General features: G+C 48.0%; 1 protein-coding gene across 2 annotated transcripts in view; it reads left to right on the forward strand.

Moving 5' to 3' along the window:
* Window positions 1–24,527, forward strand: part of GRIPAP1 (GRIP1 associated protein 1) — a 64,369-nt gene that overhangs the window by 16,385 nt on the left and 23,457 nt on the right. Inside the window, exons 13-21 of one of the 2 annotated variants that reach the window (XM_083718758.1) lie at window positions 3,875–3,967; window positions 4,435–4,569; window positions 5,487–5,582; window positions 7,190–7,402; window positions 10,098–10,211; window positions 10,365–10,442; window positions 12,195–12,290; window positions 13,861–13,917; window positions 15,553–15,652. In XM_083718758.1, coding sequence (XP_083574884.1) covers window positions 3,875–3,967; window positions 4,435–4,569; window positions 5,487–5,582; window positions 7,190–7,402; window positions 10,098–10,211; window positions 10,365–10,442; window positions 12,195–12,290; window positions 13,861–13,917; window positions 15,553–15,652 — 982 coding nt within the window. The remainder of the gene's footprint in view (window positions 1–3,874; window positions 3,968–4,434; window positions 4,570–5,486; window positions 5,583–7,189; window positions 7,403–10,097; window positions 10,212–10,364; window positions 10,443–12,194; window positions 12,291–13,860; window positions 13,918–15,552; window positions 15,653–24,527) is intronic. The other variant, XM_083718759.1, reaches the window with a different exon arrangement.

Here is a 24,527-nt window from a genome sequence, read left to right on the forward strand (position 1 = left end):
TCCTTAACCTTCGCTACCACGCGGATACCTTTGAGAGGCAATCTGCTATCTGGGCTACCTGACTGATTGTGAATTGTGTTGGAGAGAGGATTTCTCCTCTAAAGGATTGTGCTTTACTTTTAGTTACTGTTTTCTGAACTGTAATGCCCACAGGGGATTTCTTGTGTTAAATGTTGAATTTCACTTCCTCCCTCCTCCATCTTGAGCTCCTTCAAAGGATGTTTTACATCTATCTTAAATATCCCATTGCTTGTTCATTTTCATGGTGCATTCTACATTTCTCATGTTCTAAAATCAGAGCAGGAAATGTAGAAATGTGTAAAAGCTACAGAGCAGGGCAAGTTCTGGAGCAAAGAACTATATTATGAGTTTATAACATTGAGAAGATATGTAGAGTTAATCTAGTGCCCCCATGGTTCCTTCCCTGCCAAAAAATGTTGAAGTGTGAACATTTCAAATTGTGTGCTACAGCTCAGATTCTGTACCAGGAAAACTGGATTTTGTAGCTTGCATAGAGTGTGCCAGTTTGTATAGTGGCCCACCTCAAATCTGGTGTTAGCGTTTGGTTGCAGTCAATGATGGGGACGCTTTCCTGGTGTGTGGACTCAGTGTATGTCCCACCATGCAAGTTGCTTGCACTGGGCTTATCATACACTAACCACTGGAAATCCATCTCCAGCTTTTGAGATTTCACCAGTCATTGCCCATATACTTTTACACCAAGTTTTACAGTCTAAAGACCCGGGTTTTTATTTTTAAGGAAAGCTGTGATTCTCAGGATCCTGAATTCTATACCAGTTTCAAAATCTGTGTGGCACAAACACAGGATTGTGGAGCATGTAGCTTTGGATGTAGCCTGAAAAACTGCTGGGGCTTAGTTTGATCTGCCCCTAGGCTTCCCATACTTGAATTGGCAGCTCTTATGAGAGAGAGAGATAGAGATAGATAGATAGAGAGAGAGAGAGAGAGAGAGTGTGTTAAAGGTAAAGGGACCTCTGACCATTAGGTCCAATTGTGACCGACTCTGGGGTTGCGGCGCTCATCTCGCTTTATTGGCTGAGGCAGGCGGTGTACAGCTTCTGGGTCATGTGGCCAGCATGACTAAGCCACTTCTGGTGAACCAGAGCAGCTCACGGAAACGCCGTTTACCTTCCTGCCAGAGTGGTACCTATTTATCTACTTGCACTGGCTTGCTTTCGAACTGCTAGGTTGGCAGGAGCAGGGACTGAGCAACGGGAGCTCACCCCATCACGGGGATTCGAACCGCTCACCTTCTGATCAGCAAGTCCTAGGCTCAGTGGTTTAACCCACAGCACCACCCGCATCCTTCCCAGAGTTGAATTGGGGGCTCATATGAGAGAGGGGGAGAGAGAGAGAGAGAGAGCGTGCGCGCAAAGAGAGCAAAGAGAAGCTTTGCTATGGGTAGGCTTTTCTTCTTCATAAGTGAGTTGAAATTGATATGTTAGAGAGGAGAAGGACCTGAAGGATTTCCGCTACTGGTTAGAGTGGCATAGTTTTCTCCCTTCTCTAATGGAGTAGATACTAGCTCACTAATCTTGAGTCATCTGGATTGTTTTATGCAATCCATCTGGACCAGCTTAGAAGATGACTTGCCTATCAAAACTGTACAGGGTGCCTCTTCTGCGGAGCATTATTGGCAGGGGATCCTGCCCAGTGGGTGGTTTTGTCAGGAATCAACTGGAGGGTTTGTTTTCTAACCCCAGGTTACCGGGAGCTGTGGGGTTGGGGGTTGAGTCAGGATGTGGAACAGAGCAGGCGGAGGCTCAGCCTTATTTATCAGGGAAAGGCAACTAGCCAGACTCCTAGCCATGGCCTATTCAGGCCAGTCCAGAAGCCAGCCGGCCTGGCAGTGACCGTAGCTGTTCCTACTGTCCTGAAGAGGACTCTGGGGTGTGGGGACCTGTGTCCTGGGGACCTCTGTAGCAGGGATGAGGGACCAGTGCTCCTCTACTGATTGCTGGACTCTAGACTCCTATCATCCTGTATCATTGGCCATGCTGCCTGGGGACCACAGGTTCCTTATCCCTACTGCATAGCTTAGCCTGGGAGCTCAGTTGGAGTGCAGAGTTCATGGTCAGGGTGGATTTGATTTAAATCAAATCGATTTCAATCACGATTTCAATCACCAGTCAGTAAGACTTGAATTAAATCATTCTTTTACAGAAAGACTCATTCTTGCTGGTATAATCTTAATATTTATAAGCAGATGAAGGTTTCATTTTTGGAATAATAAATTTTCAGAGTAGTTTTTACAGTTATATCCAAAATTACTGATTTGGTTATACTATTAGAAATACATAGACAGATAATTATGAAATTATTGTGTTTATATTTGGACAACTTTTCTGCTGTATTTTTTTGGAAGGAAAAAAATAATCATTTCCGTAATAACAATTTAAACAATATATTTAACAAACAATAGCATTATAGCATATGTATCCATGTTTGTTAACTGATGTGGTTAAACGATTTAAAAAACAACAACAAACTTAGGCTGAGTTTTAGCACACATGAAAAACTTAAAACAAATCCTTATTTCCTGATGAATAGCCTTTGGACTATAATGTAACTTAAATAGAAAACTTCCTTTAGAAAGAGTTTTCCCCTGAAAGCATTTTTTTTAAAAAAATCCAATTTAAATTTTAAAAAAATCCGATTTAAATCAAAACAATCCAATTTAAATTTTTTAAAAAAGATTTTTATCCACCCTGTTCATAGTTCAGTGTCCAGACCCTCTGTCTTCTAACTCCACCCGAGTTTAAGAGTGCCCAAGGCACTGTGGGTGAACATAGGAAGGTAAAGGTAAAGGGATCCCTGACCATTAGGTCCAGTCGTGGCCAACTCTGGGGTTGTGGTGCTCATCTCGCTTTATTGGCTGAGGGAGCCGGTGTACAGCTTCCGTGTCATGTGGCCAGCATGACTAAGCCACTTCTGGTGAACCAGAGCAGCGCATGGAAACACCGTTTACCTTCCTGCCGGAGCGGTACCTATTCATCTACTTGCACTTTGACGTGCTTTTGAACTGCTAGGTTGGCAGGAGCAGGGACCGAGCAACGGGAGCTCACCCCGTCGCAGGGATTCGAACTGCCAACCTTCTGATCGGCAAGTCCTAGGCTCCGTGGTTTAACCCACAGTGCCACCCGTGTGCCTACATAGGAAGGTACCTTATACCAAGTCACACCTTTGGTCCACGTCACTCGGTTTTGTCTGCAGTGATTGGCAATGGCTCTCCAGGACTTCAGCCCTAACTCGAGAGGTCAGGGATTGAAGCTGGAACCTTTGCAGGCAAACAGATGCCCTGGTCCTGAGCCATAATGTGGAGGGCCTGCCTCGCGCTTGCCAGCTCCCCTCCATAACCTCCTTCTCGACTCCTCCCATCTTACCATCCAGCGATATTTTTCCCTTCGTGTTTTGCTTTCTTTTCCTAGGCCTCTTTTCTTCCTAAGAGGTTTTCCCTCCCCCTCTTCATTTGCATTTATCAACACTCCTCCTTTTTCTAAATATGTCTTGTGCTTATTTTGAGTCTTTAATAACAGTGCCTTGTCTCAATAACTATGTGTACGAAACTTGTTTTGTTTTGTTGGTCTCTTTGAAATTTGCAGTTCGTGTTGATTTCCCCTCCTCATTTGGTTTTAAAGCAAAGGAAACCTGCTTTTTTCTATTAAAAGCAACAACAACCCCCTATTGCAATACTGCTGCCTCCGTGTTCTGCTTTGTATTTTTAATCCCTTCTCTCCTTTTTCTCCTGCTTTGGTCTTTCTTTCTTTCTTTCTTTCTTTCTTTCTTTCTTTCTTTCTCCCTGTCTCCCTCTGGTCCCTGTCCTTTGCCCATCCTGTGCTTCGTTGGGCATCAGGTTGCTTGCCAAAGTGCGGAGAGCCAGGAACAGGTTGAGACCATTCTGTCTGAGAACGATGCTCTGAGAACCAATCTGGCAGCGTTAGAACAGGTACAGGGCCCTCTGTGGATGCAAGCGCTCAAGAGGGTGGTATAGGGTGGCAGCGGAAGCGGGGATGGGAAAGGCTAAGGCTGGCAATTTTTAACAGGTGTGTGCGTGCGTGCGCACACATACATGTGCACACACCCTATTTTCAACTCCAGAGCTCTGAGGCCCCATCTGTACTATACAGTTAAAAGCAGCATCCTGCCGCTTTAAACAGTCACCGCTTCCCAAAGAATCCTGGGAATTGTAGTTTGTTAAGAGTGCTGCATGTTGTTAGGAGACCCCTGTTCCCCTCACAATTCCCAGATTGGTTTAACAGCCGGTCCCTCTTGGCAAGGAACTCTTGGGGAACCTGTGGCCCTCCAGATCCCAGAAGGCCAAGCGTGACTTGGGTGGGTGTCCAGTCTACAGGGCATCTGTGGTTTCCTCAAAAAGCCTTCCCTCTCCCCTGCCCCCCCTCTCTCACCATGTAGATACAGACCTCCAAGACCCAAGAGATGAATCTGATGCGAGATCAGGTGGCAGCACTGGGGGCCGAGCTGCAGCAGCGGCAGAGCGAGAAGGAGGTGCTGGCGGCACAGCGGGAGGACCTCAACACTCAGCTGCAGGTAGGCCCAAGGTGCTGTTCCTCCTCACAGGCCTTCCCAGAGGCCCCCAGGGGAGTCTGCTGCATCATACAGGGGTCAGCTGGCCCACTTTGCATATTCAGGAGGGGAGGGAAGAAGCACTTCTCAGCACACTCTGTTTCCTTCCTTCCTCCCACCACCCTTGGGGCACACTATGCAAAATGGCCAGTTTTAGAACATTTGCCGTTCAGATTGCAACGACAGCAGGAAGGTAGGAAAGCAGGTTTGGGTCCTGCTTCACTGCCCAAAAGTTTGTTTCCATGACTTACTAATTTTCTCCTCTACTTTCATTTTATCTCTTTATAGTACCCCTTCTTGCTTCTAGTTTCCCACTCCACCCGAGCCACGTCTTTCCCTTCCTTTCAACTATTCCTTTGGGTACTTAGTCAATTTTCTCTCCCCCTCCCCTTCACCACCCTTCCTTCTGTTTCCAGGTGAAACATTTCACAGCCATTTCGATGCTGGACTTTGTCTCTAACTTGTTTTTAGGTGGTGGGTGCAAAACGGTGGTTCAAGTATATTGAGGGATCACTTAACAAAAATGACTTGGTTAAGTTGCGTTTGCCCGTGTTGGAAAAAGTTCCACCCTTTTTTCATTCTTAACTTGGATGGTGAGCACAAAGTTCTTAGCATGTACATGAAGTGCTTGTGGCAGCGGCGGAGGGCAGATGTGTGTTCAAAGTGCACCATGTAGCTGATCTCAGTAATTCTTCTAACAGCCTTGTAAGGTGGGCCAAAATGTGTTACAGGAAATCTATTCTCAGTGATGTGCTCTTGGGTGTTTGTAGTCCCTCTGTCAGAGGCCTAAGAGGGTCTGTGACAGAATTGGGGTGCTGAGGAAATAACTTGAGGGACGGGGAAGGGCCTTGCTCTACAGCCATCTTAATTTTCTCCCTTAGGAGTCTCTCCGGGCCAACACTCGTCTCCTGGAGCAGCTACAAGAAATAGGACAGGAGAAGGAGAGATTGTTACAAGACCTTGATGAAACCAGGAAGGTGAGTAGTTTGGGGGCAGGAAGGAGGGAGGGGCAGGCAGTGGATTTAATCCTGTTTGGCACCCAGTTTAGCTGAAGAAACTCGCCACTTCACTTTGGACTCTGGCTGCATTCAGATGTAGCTTCAAACCATATTTTGTAGAACACAAGAGCCTGATGCTCCTGTGTTACTTTTTCCTTCCCCCTTTGCACCAGGGTTTCTGAACTGGCACCCACTCCAATCATCAGCAAAACCTGGCTTGTTGGTGTGTCTGAATATGGCATGCTATGGCTTCCTCAAACCATAAAGGTAAAGGGACCCCTGACCATTAGGTCCAGTCATGGCCGACTCTGGGGTTGCAGCGCTCATCTCGCTTTATTGGCCGAGGGAGCCGGCGTACAGCTTCTGGGTCATGTGGCCAGCATGACTAAGCCGCTTCTGGCGAACCAGAGCAGCGCACGGAAACGCCATTTACCTTCCCGCCAGAGTGGTACCTATTTATCTACTTGCACTTGGATGTGCTTTCGAACTGCTAGGTTGGCAGGAGCAGGGACTGAGCAACGGGATTCAAACCACCGTCCTTCTGATTGGCAAGTCCTAGGCTCTGTGGCTTAACTCACGGCGCCACCCGCATCCCTTTCCTCAAACCATATTTTGCCCTGAATTCTGATTTTCAAAAGTCAAGTAAGAGATCAGTTCTAGAAATCCCCAGGTCTGTGACGGGAGGAGTGAGTCTGTGGGTCTGAGGCTCAGCTTTGCTCAGTCACGGAACACCGAACAATAGTTTGGCTCTGTCTCTTGATACGGCCAGCCTGTTACCTGCCTTAAACAAGACACAGACTGGATTCCATCCGATCCTAAACATTTTGAAAACTCACAGCTGATGGGACTGGAGGAAAGTGAAAGACAAGGGAGAAGGGGAAGTCGGGCAAGGAATGGTAGCTTTGAGAACTTGCGGTGAACTGAAGTGGTTCCTGTTGACTCATGAAAACCTACTGAATTCTGCCTGGTTTCCAGGATTTCTTGAAAAACTGGCTTATAAGTATAAAACAAAATTTACTAGATTAATAGCTAGAATAGAGATAGACTTATAACCATTCAAGCAACAAACATACTAAGGTGCCATGTGCAAAACAAGGCCTGGAGTTACTGTAAACACGGAGTGGATAAATGTACAACTCTATCTTAACAAGTTACATGTGCAATAAACGTTATACAGACTGGATAAATGAACCGTTCAACAAGTAGTGTAAGTCCAATCACAGAACGGCGACTCCGTGCCGCCACAATGGCAAGGGTAGCACACTGGAGAATATGAAGAAATTTTGCAAAGCTGTTTTTCAATGATTGAACTGGATGAGATGTTCTTCAAGGGGTCTTGAGTTGGAAACACAAAGCCGTATGCATGGATCAGTCATAGGAAAGCAAATCAAAACTACCACTCGGGTGAGAATAACACAAATGGGCAAAAGGAGACCTGTTCTCCGGATATATTACAGGTTTCGCTACACGTGTCATCAGTCCGAATCCATGATAAAAATAGTACTCCAATTGCAGTGTGTGGTAAACCATAAAAACTAGAAAATATCAGTCTCATAAGACTGCTCTGACTTGTGCCTGATTTCTAGACGGCAGAGAAGCGCAAGGCCATGCTAGATGAGATGGCCATTGAGACCCTGCAGGAGAAGGGGCGCCACAAGGAAGAGCTGGGCAACCTCCGCCTGCAGCACGAGAAAGAGGTGCTCGCTGTGCGGGCGCGATATGAGCGGGAGCTGAGGGAGCTGCATGAGCACAAGAAACGTCAGGAGGATGAGCTGCGTGGCCAGCTGAAGGAGGAGAAGGTACTGGTCAAAGAAGCTTGGGTGCCTGGGCCTGGTCTTCCCATGGGCATGTTCAGGTTGTGGGAACGTTCTGGGGTGCAGGAGAGGATATATTGACTAATTATATCCTTATCCAACTTGTGCTAACAAGTTCCCAAAATATCAGCAGAGTTTATAAACATTCCCCTTTTAGTTTGCAACGGTAACGTGTGCACAGGTTCGCTAGAACCTCTATAATAATTACTCTGGTAATTTCCCCTTTGCTCCCTCTTAAAATGCAAGACACGACACAGTCTTTATAAAAGTATAAAAGAGTTTACTCACGTTCTGTTCACAATATGATCCCAGAAGGTAGGCAGGCTTAAAAAAGGTTACATACACTTAGAAATCTATCTTGTAGCAAGATAGCCCTTATCTCCTCTCTTGGCTGGGAGCCAAGAGAGCATCCTTAGATGTTTCCTCATGGAAGGAAGATGGCAGAGAGAGGCAAGAGGCAAGAGACAAGAGAGAGGATGGCTGCCTGCCCTGTGCTTTTATCATTTACCTGCACAGGTGAGGCCACACCCACCTCTGGTCACATGCGGAGGAAGTCCGTCCCCAGGAAGTTTACCTGCTTGCTGGACAGACATCCCTCCCCATGTTCTAACATGTACACTCTAGGAATGTTGTCATTGACTGCTCCTGTGTTTACATCCCACACAGGTCTTAAGGACTAGAACCTTAGTATATCTTCTTTCAACGAGAGCTGAGGTTTTCAGGAGGCTGAATTTCTGTGCCTTTCATCTATAGGTACGAGGGTCCTATACGGCCTAGGACCCTCGTACCTATGGGACCGCCTCTCCTGGTATGTCCCACGGAGGACCTTACAGTCTTCAAATAAAAACATCTTGGAGATTCTGGGCCACAGGGAGGTTAGGCTGGCCTCAACCAGAGCCAGGGCTTTTTCGGCCGTGGCCCCGATCTGGTGGAACGCTCTGTCACAAGAGACTAGGGCCCTGCGGGACTTGATATCTTTCCACAGGGCCTGCAAGACAGAGCTGTTCCACTAGCCCTTTGGCCAAGGCCTTTGGTAATCTTCATAGAACTCTAGCCCAATGGTTGCTATTAATTTGATTCTGAATTGATTTTAGAATGTATATTTCAATTAATAGATTGTGATTTTATGTAAACTGTGTTACTTTTACTGTTGTTAGCCGCTCTGATCCTGGCTTCAGCTGGGGAGGGTGGGATATAAATAATTTATTATTATTATTATTATTATTATTATTATTATTATTATTATTATTATTAAATTTGAAAAGCATTGACTCGCCTCACAATGCCGTTGCGGTGAGAGAATATGCACAGCAAAGGCCACACAGTCCTTTGTAATGCTGTACATTTTTGCTTTCAAAAGCCACTTCAGGGTTCTATTTCATGCCAGCATCAGTTTCTAGAATGACCAGGAACTTGGGGGCAGACTTGGGGGGGGGGCTGGGGGGGAATAGATTGACTTCCTGCCCCAGCAGTGTCCCTCGATACTACCTATTCTTACCCCCTCACTGCAAGTGAATGCCTGTTGCAACAGGAGCAAAACTTGCCACCTGCTCACCACAGGAGGCATAATCTTGTACATAAAATGTCCAGTGGCATCTTGCCTACCTCCTCCCCTTTCAGTATATCTGAAGGAGTGTCTCCACTCCCATCATCCAGCCCAGACGCTGAGGTCCATCTCTGAGGGCCTTCTGGCAGTTCCTTCACTGCAAGAAGTGAGGTTACAGGGAACCAGGCAGAGGGCCTTCTCGGTAGTGGCGCCTGCCCTGTGGAACGCCCGCCCAGCAGATGTCAAGGCAATAAACAACTATTTTACTTTTAAAAGACAACTGAAGGTGGCCTTGTTTAGGGAAGTTTTTAATGTCTGATGCTGTATTGTTTTTAATATTCAGTTGGAAGCCGCCCAGAGTGGCTGGGGAAACCCAGCCAGATGGGCGGGGTATGTATAAACAAACAAACAAACAAACAAACAAACAAACAAACAAACAAACAAACATACGGCCTTTCTTTCACCCCTTCCCTTGCTCACCTGTGATAGAGATGGCCATTTGGTTAGCAAATGGTAGTGTGTTCACTTCCTCTACACTGCCCTTAAAGGCCCAGTGCCTGTTTTCTGTGCTGATTTTTAAGGGTAAAGGTAAAGGTACCCCTGACCCTTAGGTCCAGTCGTGGCTGACTCTGGGGTTGCAGCGCTCATCTCGCTTTGTTGGCCAAGGGAGCCGGCGTACAGCTTCCGGGTCATGTGGCCAGCAGGACTAAGCCGCTTCTGGCGAACCAGAGCAGCGCACGGAAATGCCGTTTACCTTCCTGCCGGAGCGGTACCTATTTATCTACTTGCACTTTGAGGTGCTTTCGAACTGCTAGGTTGGCAGGAGCAGGGACCGAGCAACGGGAGCTCACCCCGTCGCGGGGATTCGAACCTCTGACCTTCTGATCGGCAAGTCCTAGGCTCTGTGGTTTATCCCACCGTGCCACCCGCGTCTTTAGTATGCGCTAATTCCCCTGGGCCTGCTGCTTGCATCTGGGATAGCTCAGTTAGTAGAGCATGAGACTCTTAATCTCTGGGTCGTGGGTTCGATCCCCACGCTGAGCAAAAGATTCCTGCATTGCCGAGTTGATAACTCTCAGGGTCCCTTCCAAGTCTCCAATTCTATGATTGTATCCCTTTCTCTTCACCCTTCAGGCGCGCAGTCAGGAACTGGAGTCCATGCAGCAAACCGTGGAAGAGCTGCGCCTCCAAATACAGTCCATGGATGGCACAAAGGGCTGGTTTGAACGGCGGCTGAAAGAGGCGGAGGTGACTGGACCCCCCTTCCCCTTAGTGACATGTCACAGGGCAGAACTGGCGTACCCTACCAGAGGGCCGGTAGGGCCCAAACGCTTGGTTCCCACCCCACCAAGTCTTCCTGTCCTGCTCCAGGGATCTGATTGTTCCCATCCTCTTTCCCAGGAGCTGATAGAGAAGCATCAGCAAGAGCACGCAGAGGCCATGCGAGTCTGTAAGGAGCAGCATGTGGCTGACTTGCAGGTACAGGAAATATTTTGGGCTTTCCCAATTGGGAGAAATGGCAGTGATCCACTCTGGCCATTGAGCTGCTTCCACAGTCTTGTGGGAGGCTAGTGAACCCAGGTGACGCTGTTGGCGGATGCTCCTCTTTGACTTCTACTCTCCAGCAGCTGCCTTGATGCAGACCGTGTGGGTTACCCAATTCCAGTTAAACTTTTTACTGCACTAGCCATAGGCCGTGGCATCATTCAGAAGGAGAACAACAAGAAAAACAACAACAACCATAAAAATCACTGGGCGCCACACATACAATAAAACCACGGTCACGGCTACTAAAATTATTTGCTGCATTAAATAGAATAGATTCTCAGGTAAGATGTGCCAAATTAAATATCCGAATCCCCTTTGCAATTGACTGCTATTTTATCTAGTTCCTTCCTCCTGATCTTCTTAGCTGCCAGCACATAGAGTGCTACTTTATAAGTAACAAAGTCGTCGGTGTCGCTCAGCAGCCATTTCACCCTTTCCACCCTATTCAAATGGGTTCCATTCGTAAACAGGGGTTTTATAAATCGGTCTCTTGGGTCTATATATAACGGGCACTGCAATAAATAATGGCACAGGTATGTGTGGGTTACCCTGTGGCAGGAGGTTGATGGGTGAAGTGTCTCTGGTGTGGACCAGCCGTTCGATGCAATGGATTTCTCATCAATTAGCAGGGGTCAGCAAACTTTTTCAGTAGGGGGCCAGTCGACTGTCCGTCACACCTTGTGGGGGGCCGGACTATATTTTGGGGGAGGGAATGAATGAATTCCTGTGCCCCACAAATAACCCAGAGATGCATTTTAAATAAAAGAACACATTCTGCTCATGTAAAAACATGCTGATTCCTGGATCACCCGCGGGCCGGATTGAGAAGGCGATTGGGTCACATCCGGCCCCTGGGCCTTAGTTTGCCTACCCATGAATTACAGCAGCTGGACGGTGAAGATCAATTATTCAGATGACCAGCAGCATGCCTCTTTCACCAGTGTGGTGTAGTGGTTAAGAGCGGCAGTCACATAATCTGGGGAACCGGGTTCGTGTCTCCGCTCCTCCACATGCAGCTGCTGGGTGACCTTGGGCCAGTCACACTTCTGTGAAGTCTCTCAGCCCCACTCACCTCACAGAGTGTTTGTTGTGGGGGAGGAAGGGAAAGGAGGTTGTTAGCCGCTTTGAGACTCCTGAAGGGGAGTGAAAGGCGGGATATCAAATCCAAACTCTTCACCCTCTTATTTATTTAGCTATTGCTGCAGTCATTCAAAAATGTTTTTTATACTGCCCTACATCAAAATGGATCTCGGGGCAATTTGCAATAATAGGAGCAGGATGGGGACCCAAATTTAAAATGCAACCACCTGAAGCAGAACAGCACATAAAAGATCAGAAAACATACTTTAAAACACATGGATGAATCCCCAAAACTAAAAGAGAACAACATTGGCATTCAGCAGAGGGGAGGAAAGTGGTGGTGGGTGGGTTCTCTCTTGATATCTTTTCGCTTCCACTCTTTGATTTGGAGTTTTTGGTGATTTTGGGATGTCTGCTGGTCAAATGGGCAGGGGGAAATGACTGGGGGTGCAGGTGGTAAGATTAAGCGTGGTCCTGTTTTCTTCTCCCCTGCAAGTGCCTCCTTCTCAGCCACTGGCATTTTTTAAACCAGCAACAATTGCAGGGTTGGGAAAATCCTGTATCTGCTCCCCAATTCCTGCTCTTGGGTTTTCTCCTCTGCAGCTAAAGGACCGTGAGGTGGAAGCAACCAAGGAGAAGCTGCGAGAGATTGAAAGAGCGAAGGATGAACACTTGGACACAATCAGCCGACTGAAACAGGTGTGTGTGTGCTGCTGCCTGCCAGCTTCCCCCAGGAACAGGTGCTTGGCAGTATGAGGTTCCTGGGTCCACCTGTTCCCTTCCCTCCTGATGGGTTTGCCCATCTGCTGGATTGTGCCTCTTTTCTTTCCAGCATGCTTGCAGTGTCAGGCACAGATAGGCAGGTGGTGCTGTCACACCCCAAGTCACATATCCAGACTGGACTTCTGCAGATCCTTCTCAATGAGTTCCGGTTCCCCGTCTGGTGCACTAGGTGGAAAGTGCCCTGTGCTACGTTTGAGTGTAGCAAAGATCCTTGGGTCTGGGTCCCTTGGATCTCTCTTCAGATGCCTCACCAGTCTTTTTATCCCATTTAACCTAGTTTAGACCAAAGGTTGGACGCGGGTGGCACTGTGGGTTAAACCACAGAGCCTAGGACTTGCCCATCAGAAGGTCGGCGGTTCGAATCCCCAAGACGGGGTGAGCTCCCGTTGCTTGGTCCCTGCTCCTGCCAACCTAGCAGTTTGAAAGCACGTCAAAGTACAAGTAGATAAATAGGTACCGCTCCGGCAGGAAGGTAAACGGTGTTTCCGTGCACTGCTCTGGTTCACCAGAAGTGGCTTAGTCATGCTGGCCACATGACCCGGAAGCTGTACGCCGGCTCCCTCGGCCAATAAAGCGAGATGAGCACTGCAACCCCAGAGTCGTCCACGACTGGACCTAATGGTCAGGGGTCCCTTTACCTTTACTTAGACCAAAGGTTGGGAGATAAAAATGAAAAATGGGAGAGTGACAGGAGGAATGTGCCCCTGGTGGTGGGTTGAAGGGGGCTAGAGGATTTGGAAGGGAGATCCGTGAGGAGGGGCAGCAAAGTGTGAAGATTCTAAGTGTGAATAGTGCTCACTAATGATTCCTTGTCATCCTGCAAGAAAATGACAAGTGGGGTGACACAGGGCTCTGTCCTGGGCCTGTTTTTCAATGTCTTTATAAACGACTTGGACGAAGTAATTGAAGGGATCCTAATCAGATTTGCAGATGACACCAAACTGGGACATAGCTGTCAACCTTCCCTTTTTGGGTGGGAAATTCCCTTATTCCAGTGCCGTTTCCCGCTGCTTCCCGCTGCTATCCTGGATTGTTAGATATCCCATAGACTGTCCCCGGGACAGGTGAGGCTGCTGATCCCTTATTTTCAAATCTGAGAGTTGACAGCTGTGAACTGGGAGGAGTAGCCAGTGCTGCTGTATACAGAATCAGAATTCAAAATGACCTTAACAGATTAGAGACGTGGGCCAAAACTGAATGTCCAGTTTTGAGGACTACAAATGTCTCCTTTAAAAAAAAAAAAAGAGGTATTAGTATTTTTCGGTAAATGGAAGGTAGGACCCGGATTCCACAGCTTTCAGCATAGCCATGACCCACACAACCATTGTCCCCTGCATGATAACTGTTCTGCCTCTTAGAGGGTGGTGGTTCAGAGACAGAGCAGAGAGGAGAATTGCCAGGCCTTTTCACCCCCTGAAAGTGTGATAGAAACATCATTTGGCACTTCTGGTCCCAGTGGTTTGTGACAGCCTTGTCTCCCTGGCAGGAAGTGAAGGACACGGTTGACGGGCAGCGGATCCTCGAGAAGAAAGGCAGCGCAGCGGTGAGATGGGCTTTCCCCAAGGGAAGTGGGTTGGGGGGCGGGCAAGGCAAGAGACCCTGCTGATCTTTCTCTTTGAACCCAGGTTGCCATTCCTTGTTGACTCAGGCCTTTAACTGCCCTTCTCCCTCTGGGCTCATTTCATCTTGAGAGGCAGGGCACTCTCTCTCCAAGAAAGCATGTAGCTGGAGGCTGCAGGAGGTCTTAAAGACCCCCTCTCTGAGCTACATTCCCCATCGCTGCTAAAGAGAGAATATCAGGAGCAGCAGGCCAATAGTTGTCCACTGAAATGTATCACTTGCAGTGGGGTGGGGTACTATGGTTGAAGACCCAGAAAGAAGGAGCTGCTGTGAATTGTGAAGGCACAACAGCCACTGGGCTCCCCTGGTTTCCCCCCTGCCTGGGTCTTAAGTGCATCAAACTCTGAGCTGCTTCTGTTCCTGCTGCTTTGGGTCTCCTGGCTCTGTGCTGAGCTGCATCTCACGCATGCCCTCTTGCCTGTCTGCCTTACTCCCAGCTGGTTATCCGAGCGACCAGACGCAAAGAGGCTGGGATGCAGAGGACAGAATTGCAGCTGAACTCTTCTTTTTATGGACAGCATCCCTGTGCTCCCAGTACGTTTCCGAGCACAATTCAAAGTGTTGGTGTTGACCTTTAAAGCCCTAAATGGCCTCGGCCCAGTAGACCTGAAGGTGCGTCTCCACCCCCATCATTCTGCCCGGATGCTGGCAGTTCCCTCACTGCGAGAAGCAAAGCTACAGGGAACCAGGCAGAGGGCCTTCTCGGTAGTGGCACCCGCCTTGTGGAATGCCCTCCCATCAGATGTCAAAGAGATAAACAACTACCTGACATTTAGAAGACATCTGAAGGCAGCCCTGTTTAGGGAAGTTTTTAATGTGTGACATTTTAATGTATTTTTAATCTTTGTTGGAAGCCGCCCAGAGTGGCTGAGGAACCCAGCCAGATGGATGGGGTACAAATAAATTTATTATTATTATTATTATTATTATTATTATTATTATTATTATTATTATTATTATTATTATTATGCTGTGATGCCTCTTCCCCTGCACCGCACTAAGAAATTGCCCCCTTCCCCTGCTTAGAAGCTCAGCTCTCCCAAGGCTCTACCCACCCCTGATGAGGAGGTCACTGTGGCCTCCAACTGATGCCCAATTTTGAAGGGTCCCAAGATCCCTGGAAGTGTGTGTCTTCTGACCTTTAACTGCATTAGGGTTAGGGGTCTCCATGGAGTTAGTTAGACTGGTGTCTCCTGTTTCCACTGGATAGCAGCTATTTGGGTGGCAGCCTTCGAAGCTGGATGGGGAGAGAACCTCGTTCTTCCCACATCATGGTCCCGGCACTCAGAGCAGCAATTTTCGAACCAGAGCTTAGAAATTGCGATCTGTATGCAACTCTGATCTTTCCTTCTGGGTTGGATGGTTGTGGGCTCGCACTGGTGTGAGAGAGGGGGGAGTATTAACTCTTTCCATGCTCAGTGGCATCCTTTTTTATGCTGTTGCATTGGCCTGTTCAGGGCTGGGTTCTGGCATGGAAAATGGGTTGTGGGGCTAAGCTTTCCTGAAGGCTGCCTCCAGCCCTGATTTCCCTTGCGCCTCCCTCCCTCTCCTCCAACAGCTGAAGGACCTCAAGAGGCAGCTCCACCTGGAACGGAAGCGAGCGGACAAACTCCAGGAGCGGCTGCAGGAGATCTTGACCAATAGCAAGAGCCGGACAGGTGAGAGGGGGCTCCTAGGAAGAGGAAGGAACTTCCCCTCCCCTCTAGAGAATGTTGTGCTCAGAAGTGGGAGGATTGCCCTGTGTTTCTGTACCTGGAACAGATGCACCTGGTGGATCAGCTGTGAAGAGTACAGGTGTTTTCAAAATAGCTATGTTTTCCTTGTGAAGTGCTGGGTAGGAAAGGGGTCAATCAACCACTGCCTGTATCTTATCTACAAGAAGGGTGGCGGTATTCCCTGCTGAGAGCCACATGTTGGTGGCAGGTGGTGCCAGAGGCAAAAGTAGGAGGGGCAACAAATGGAAATGTTGCCTTTGTACAGTGGGCTGCTTTCTGCATGCGCTTAGCACACCTCCCTCTCTCCTTCCTCTAGGCAAGCAAAAGGCATTATCAGCATTCTTTGTGTGTGTGTGTGTGTGTGGGGAAACAGGATACAAAGCAAGGGGGCAGTGAGGGGTGTGGCTTGGGGAGACTGCCAAGGGCCAGATAGTAAAGTCTGGAGGGCCACATTCAAGCCTCAGACTTCCCACCCTGATTTACAAGCTTGTGTTCTTTGCAGTTGGCAGGCTGCAAGCTGTTCTAAACAGCTTTTAATGCTGTGTTTTGTACTGCTGTAACCTGCTGTGGGACTTTCTGGTAAAATACTAACATGTAGTGATTGGTGGCTTGTACCCAAGTAGAAAACACTGTGACAAGTTGCCCCGTGGGTGAGCTGATAGGGATCTGGGAAGTAGCTTTTCCTATTCAACTGTCCTTCTCTAGGGGCCCCTTCACACAAAACTCTTCTAACAGGCCCATATTTCATACCCACTAAGATGATATTTGGAGCTGGGTGCACTTTGCCCTAAAAAGAATAATAAGAATCTTGCTCCAATGAAACCTAACTTCGTCTCTAAGAGAAAGCTATTTTTTCCAAGCTATATAAGTCATGCACTTTAAGTTGATTTCCCAGTGTTTGCTATTTTGCATAATTCTGGTTTCATTACATGTAGAGTGGAGCAGAGAGCTGTGTGTAGGGCCACTCAGGGTTGCCTGCTGACCACTAGAAATTTTATTACAGTGGTGCCTCGCAAGACGAAATTAATTCGTTCCGCAAGTTTTTTCTTCTTGCGAGTTTTTCGTCTTGCGAAGCACGGTTTCCCATAGGAATGCATTGAAAATCAATCAATGCGTTCCTATGGAGACCGTCCGGGGACAGAGGGGAAGCGCCGTGCGCCTTCCCCTCTGTCCCCGGACCTGTTTTAAAGCAAGGGGCGGGGGGGAGAAGATTGCTTCTCCCCGTTGCCTGCCCCGCAATATCCGGGGACAGAGGGGAAGGTGCGTGCGCCTTCCCATCTGTCCCTGGACCTGTTTTAAAGCAAGGGAAGTGGCAGCGGGGAGAATCGCTTCTCCCCGTTGCCGTCCCTTGGTTCAAAAGGGGTCCGGGGAGAGAGGGGAAGGCGCGCACGCCTTCCCCTCTGTCCCCGGACCCCTTTTGAACCAAGGGGCGGAGGGGAGAAGATCGCTTCTCCCCATTGCCGCCCCTTGCTATAAACAGGTCCGGGGACAGAGGGGAAGGTGTGCGCGCCTTCCCCTCTGTCCCCGGAGATTGCGGGGCTGGCAACGGGGAGAGGATCGCTTCTCCCCGTTGCCGCCCCTTGCTTCAAAAGAGGTCCGGGGATAGCGGGGAAGACGCGCTGCGCTTCCCCGCTATCCCCGGAGCTTGCAGGGCAAGCTTCGTTTTGCGAAGCAAGCCCATAGGGAAATGCGTCTTGCGAAGCGGCTAAGAAAACAAAAAACTCCTTCGTCTAGCGAGTTTTTCATCTTCCGAGGTGTTCGTCTTGCGGGGTACCACTGTATTCTGCCACCCCTCTCTGGCTTTTCAGCTTGACCAGCTGTTGCTCACACTTCCTTTGAGTCTGCATGTGGAACTATAAGGACTAGAAACCTGCTTCAAAGCAAAAGCAAAGCAATAAACTGATATTCTCACAGACAAGCTGAATTTTGCACCTTATACTGAATAGGATTTCCTTCCCCCAGCCCACAGTTCCTCTAGAATCATAGCATATATATTTAGCCCCAACTATAATGCTAGCAGCACATAACATGTCTGTGTCTTCAACCTCATGTTAGAATCACCCCGGAGAGGGGAGGCAGTGATGACTCATTGTTGTGAGATAATGGAAGGTTTAAAAATGGTGAATGGTAGGCATTTAAAATATTACAGTTTTTAGCAGGTAAAGCGTTTGCGTCTTCAGCCTTTAGATACTGAAGAACTTCCAGACTTGACTCTTGAGACTCAACTCAAGATATGGACTTAGAGCCACCTCTGAATGGGAGAGCCATGGTGGATGGAGGCACTGGATTCTTACCAGGCCTGCTTGAGACGTCACCTCTCCCCCTGCAGTGCTGAACAAAGTCCGCTTGAATTCTGTGTTTGGAATAAATGAAGCATTCGGAGCAAATACATTTCCAGAAAATTTATTAAGAACTTGCTCAGGCAGCAGCTTTCAAAGCTCCTGGCTCAGCGCTGCTGTGAACACGGGTAGCATTCCTAATGGGGAAAACAGCCCCTTCTTCCATCCCCGGACATCGCTGTAGTAGGAGGCCAGCTGCCCAGCTGGTGCTGTGGTCAGTCCGACACCTGGCTGTGTCAGCTGCGTGGCCCAGGGAGGGTAGAAGGAACTGTGCCAAGGTAGAGTTGACCTGCAGGTGCGTAAGCATGAAAACAGATGATCTCTTAAATGAGCCATCTGGTTGAGGCTTCAGAGAGAGAGAGAGGATAATGTGGAAGAGAGAGTGTGGGTGTCAGATTTGTGTCTGGCAGCCCTGCACCACGATTGCATATGCTTGTGTGCGTAGGAGTGTTGCTGCTGGGGCAGAGCTGGGTTGTGTGAGGTCACAGTCAGAGCAAGCTGCTCTCCGTGGAGGAAACAGGTGACATCTATGAGGACTGCAAGCGAAAAGGAAGGCAACAGAGGTGGGGAGAGGAAGTCAAAAGGCTGATTCTTTGGAGTATCAACAGGAAACTGGAAGACATTGTCAGGACACAGTAGGAAGAAGAGAACTGTTTGAAAAATGTTCCCTTTTCTATGGGAAGAACTTCCCCTTGCTGCAGATGAAACACATCAGAGTTTTTAATCGGCGAAGTGAAAGTACAGGGAACCTTGGGAGGAAGTGATCATGTCCTCTTGGGTTTCATTATACACAGGCAAGGGGAAGCTGAGTGTCATCTTCTCCTTTGGCAATCATTTGTAGCTGAGTAAGATTGTCTTCCATGAACACGGTCTTAATGGTGTGTCCGTAAGTGACTGTGGAGGCCAATTCTGGATCCACACGTCCTTCCACAGTGGGGACATAGGTTTCCGGATGGGAGTTGATCATGATGAGGGTTTGCCAAACATGCCTTTCTCTTAGCACGTTTCTCCCTTTCGTCCTAAGTTTGAGAGTCTTCAAAGTCCATGACACCCTTGGTAAAGGCTGTCCTCCAGTTAGAGCACTTGCATACCAGTGTTTCCCAGTTGTCGGTGTTTATGCTACATTTTTAAGGGTTTGGACTCAGGGGACCTTCCCACTCTACAATTCTATGATTCTATGCAAGTAAGACTTTCTCAGTGTCTTCTGTCTGACTGAACACTTGGTTTATGTTAAGGGCTTATTGAGAAGGCCTGTGGCTCAGTCGTAGAGCATTGGCTTTGCATGCAAAAGGTCCCAGATTCAATCCTTTGTATCTCCAGGTAGGGCTGGGAGAGAACCCTGTCTGAAGACCTGGATTGCCCGTAGACCAGTGGGTCTGACCCAATACAAAGCAGCTTTCCTCCGTTTCTGTACTTCAAGGACCAGATGAGTAGACCTGGTTGACCCAAGCTTTTAGGGCTGCTGAATTTCTACCATCTTCCAGTGCACAAAAGAGTTCCATGTAGGAATTTAATCACGTGAAAGTGGCCCGTGGCCTTAATTTGGAGACTAGAACTTCTAGCCTTGCCCTGCAGACAACATCTGTCAAGCGAAGGCTGTCTGTCTCTTTCACAAGTTCAGTCATTGCCCATCAGTACTACAGGGGGTGATCCTGGCTTCACCTGGTCTGCAGTTATAAAATAAATAGCATAATCTGCACAAAGTGTTTTCAAGCACTCGGAATGGTGTCCCATCAACTCCTGCAGTCAAGTTCTAGAAACCAGATCTCTTGACCTCCCTTTGCATGCTCTGAGCCACTAAACGCTGCTCACTTACTAAAGGACAAAAGCACAGGAAACTTTCAACCTGCCCAGTCTCCTCCTGGGACCACCCACTAGGATCCATTCCTCTCCCAGGAGCACCACCTTGTCCCTTGATGCTGCACCATTTTGCGTTTCTTGGGCCATAGGCACAAGATTTCACCCTTGCTCCGGGTAATCATTTGCATGCGCTTAGAAAATCTTTCCTCCAACCATAGGCATGGGTTCAATGGGTTGCAAGTGCAGCCCCTTCTCTGCTCCCTGGCTTTCAGGGCAGCAGAGCAGTCAAAAGGTATTTAAAGGAGCAGTTCCTCTATGTTTGAAAGCGACTTTCCTGATTGCGTCCTGCTTCTCTGCCTCCAAGTATGGTTGGGAAAAGAGATTGTCAGCTGTTGCTGCTAGTGCAACCTGCAGAGAACTCTCTCTCTGTTCCTCTCCCTCTCCCTCTCCCTCTCTCCCTCTCTCTTTTTAAAGGAGGCCTTGAAGTGAGCGCCATTCCTTCCTTGGTCCCCAAGAGGCACTGTCATGTGGCCCCTGGCAAATTGCTTGGGAGGGATGCCTTTTATCTCCCTGCTTTGATCTAATGCACCCTGGAGTGTGAAGGGACTTTCATTGCCTTCTGAATTCCTCCGTTTTGTGTGTGTTGTGTGTGTGCGCGCACACACACGCTCGCGTCTGTTTTTTCCAGAGCAGCCTGCACAAAAGAGTCCTTCTCCCTCCACAGGGCTTTCTCCCAGCATGGAGTTCTGTTGAAAAGCCATCGTCTGCGTAATCCCCTCTTCTCTCTCCCTCTTAACAAAGAGCCTGTGACCTCCAACTCAGCTTGCTCCTTTAAAAGAAAGAAAGCTGAGCTAAAGAGGAAGAGAGTCACAGGCGGGGGATTGAAAGGCATCAGTTGGTCCCAGGGGAGGTTAGCGCTTGAGTTAACAGGTGGGTTTGAAAGGCCCTGGAGGCCACTTGCAGTAGGGAGTTCAGGAGGTGCGTAGAGTCGGCAGTTCCCAGCACTGAATGGGTCTCTTGTTTTCACCACCGGATTAAAAATTAACCAGCCGTCCTGGGCAGCTGCAGCACTTGCTTGTAGGATTTCTCACTTCCTACACACCCAGCACTCTCCCTCTGCAAAGCTCTCCGGCAGGCAGGCAGGCAGCACAAATGGCTAGAAATGCCATTTCTGGGCTTGTGGAACAGTCTGGGAACACCAGGTGCTCGGAGTTTAGTGGAGCAAAGTGGAGAAAGGACTTGATAGATCCTTTGGATAGGAGTTCCTCATGAGGCCCCATGCAAGAGCATACCTATTACAAGCTTATGTGTGTGTGTTTAAAAAAAAATTAAAATGCCTCTTTTTGCTCTGTCTTTGATTGAGGCAAGGTAGATAAACGGCGACTGTCTGCTTGCCATGTTGCTTCCAGGTTCTGACTCTGTTCCCATCCTCTATTTTCCTACTCCCCCACTTTTTATAACTAACCACAGTTTTTGAGAATTTCTATTTAGGGAGATGTGGCACTCTAGCCTGACCCAAGAAACGGAATCCAGGCTGGAATGGGGCAGGGTTGGGATTGTGCATATGTAAACAGTTCTTGGTTCTCAGTGGCTGGGATCAAGAAGGGAGCAGGTTTCACATTTAGCCTTTGGGTGTCCTGGAATACAAAATTTTTGCTTCCGCTCATAAAAATGAACAGCGTCCATATTACCCCTGTTTGGGGAATGGCCTCTGCTCGATTGCAGAGTGTACGCCTTGCAAGCAGCCAATAGCCCAGTTTCAGTCTCTATCACACAAACAGCCCGTCCATCGTCACAATGGGCATTTTGCTAATAAAAGGCTCAGAAAGGCTTAAAGTGCTTCACTTAGGTTATCTCAGCGATGCTTATAGCCGCCCTGTACAGGGGCATTCTGATCCCTTGTGTTTCCCATGGCTAGTGGGGGGCTGAAGCTGCAGCAGTTGTGCCTCACTTTTAACTACCTCATGACAGAGTTGGGAGTTGTATTGGTGTCTTCACATCTCCATGCAATGGAGGGGAAATTGAGTCTGCTGCTCAGCTTCTCTCTACATTTCCTCTGCTGTCTTTCTAGAGTAGGAATTTGTGCTCTTTTAGTTCTTTTTGGTTTGTTCCAAAGGATACTGTCCATTTTAGCTGTCCCATGGTGTGGGGATGTGGGAGTGCCTGGTATCCTAACTTTTTAATCTATAGGGTTTATGGCAAAACAACCACAATAACATAAAACACAGTTGGTTAAGACATATTTGTTGTCGTTTAATTGTGTCCGACTCTTTGTGACCCATGGACCACAGCACGCCAGGCACTTCTGTCTTCCACTGCCTCCCGCAGTTTGGTCAAACTCTTGTCAGTAGCTTCAAGAACACTGTCCAACCATCTCGTCCTCTGTCATCCCCTTCTCCTTGTGCCCTCCATCTTTCTCAACATCAGGATCTTTTCCAGGGAGTCTTCTCTTCTCATGAGGTGGCCAAAGTATTGGAGCCTCAGCTTCAGGATCTGTCCTTCCAGTGAGCACTCAGGGCTGATTTCCTGATCAAAACTGGATAATTTTGATCTTGCAGTCCATGGGACTCTCAGGAGTCTCCTCCAGCACCATAATTCAAAAGCATCAATTCTTCAGCAATCAGCCTTCTTTATGGTCCAGCCACATAAAGACACATAAGACGTTGCAAACCACAAGCAAAAACAAAATCCAGCAACATTATGCATCATAACAAGCCCAAATTTCCCCTGTAAAAACTACGTTTCTGCTTGTCAATTAAAGCCTTGTGAGTGTCCTCTGGACAGGAGTTTCGTAACCTCCGCACACTGTTCAGAAGGCTGTGCTTTGTGTAGTTACCCATCCCACTTCAGATGGCAAAGCAGAGCCTCTGAGGGTGATTCAAGGGCCCAGATAGCGTCTTATGCAAGACTCCTAGAGCTGGAAAGTGCCTGGCAGGTCTTCTTGTGCAATTCCCTGCTCAGTGCGGGATCTGCAACTGCAGCATCCCTGACAGATGTCTGCCCGGCCTCTGCTGAAGCACCTGCAAGGAAGGAGAGGGGCAGGAAGAGAAATTACAGACCTCACCCCTTCTCTCGAGGCAGACTGTCAAACAGCAACCTTCAAGGTACCAGTGATCTTCAGCCTTGTAGTCCAGCTTCTTCTGCTATTTTTATTTGAATACAAAAATAAGGTCACACACCATGTAGATTGTTTCAAGTAATATAATCTGGATGTTAGCAAGACATTAGTGACAGTGGCCGGATTCTTTTTAACTTTATAATTTGTGGTTGTTGTATTTTTTTTAAAAAAATCACTTTATTCATTAATTCACTGCAGGCTTTAATTCATAACAGTCTTGCAGTTGTTTCACTGACAAGCTCCTGCTTTTGCTCCCCTCTTTGAAAATCGTATCAAATGATTTGCCAAAGGGGGTCGTCCCACATTACGATAAATTTGTATTCACTGTCAAATGATGCAATCCTGGTAGATGAGACCCTTGGGATACCAGCCACGCCCAGGTAGGAGGACTGAGACAGGAGAACAGGGAAGAAAGGAAAAAGGGCACCTGGATCCCCATTGAGCCGATAGTTTGGGAACCCCTCTGGTCTTGGATACTCATTCCCCTTCCAGAGGCTTCTCTGCAGTCAGCTTTGCTAAAGCGCATTTAAAAAAAACAAAACAAAAGAAGCCAGCTCCGTTGTTTAGGGGGTCTGGTGAATGCACCAGAAGGTCCGTACTGGAAGCTGCATTCTGCAATCTGCTGTGTAAAAAGTGTCCCTCGTCGTGTGTGTGTGTGTGTGTGTGTGTGTGTGTGTGTTGGGGTGTGTGTGTACTCAAGCAGATTTATATCCTGCCCTTTCTCTAATGAATTCAGGGTGGAGTACACAGTTCCCCACCCCCATTTTTATATAATCACAATAGCCATGTGAGGTAGGTGAGACTGAGAAACAATAACCTACGGTAATCCAGCGAGTTTTGTGTCCATGCAAGAATGGTAATAGCAAAGTTTTATTTATTAGACCAAGGGTGGGCTAAATCTTGACCCACTAATGGATTAGTGGGCATTTTTTGCTGGGATTCTGAGAGAATGCTTGACTAGCTAGAGCTTGATCTGATCCATTAAGGTACTACTTTATGCTCTTCAGCAGCAAGAATACAGACTCAGGATCACTTCATACATGTGAGTTACACTTTAGCTGTGTTAGAGATCTTGAGTATGTACTCTTGATGTGTACATTATAAAATGCACTGGTAGACTGTGAGCCTTCTGGTTTTTTTATTCTATTTTTAAAAAGATAGACCACACAAGACTAGTTGGTTCATTCTTGTACATCAGCTCTCAGCACTTGGGCTTTGCAGTGTATTTCAGCACTTTGGACAGCTCCTTGGTCCTATCCCTTAGAATAGAGATGGAGAACTTGGAGCCCTCCAGGGATTGTTGGATCCCATCCCATCATCCCCAAACAGAATGACCAATGCTCAACATCTGGAGGGCCACAGGTTTCTCTTCCTGGCCTTAAGAGAAGAAAATGCAATAATAATGCTAATGCTAGTAGTAGTAAGGTAAAGGTAAAGGTACCCCTGATCGTTAGGTCCAGTTGCGGACGACTCTGGGGTTGTGCGCCCATCTCGCTCTATAGGCCAAGGGAGCCAGCGTTTGTCCACAGAAGTTTTTCTGGGTCATGTGGTCACCATAACT

This window comes from Podarcis gaigeae, assembly GCF_964106915.1.
Source record: "Podarcis gaigeae genome assembly, chromosome: 17".
NCBI classification, from domain to species: Eukaryota; Metazoa; Chordata; class Lepidosauria; order Squamata; family Lacertidae; genus Podarcis; species Podarcis gaigeae.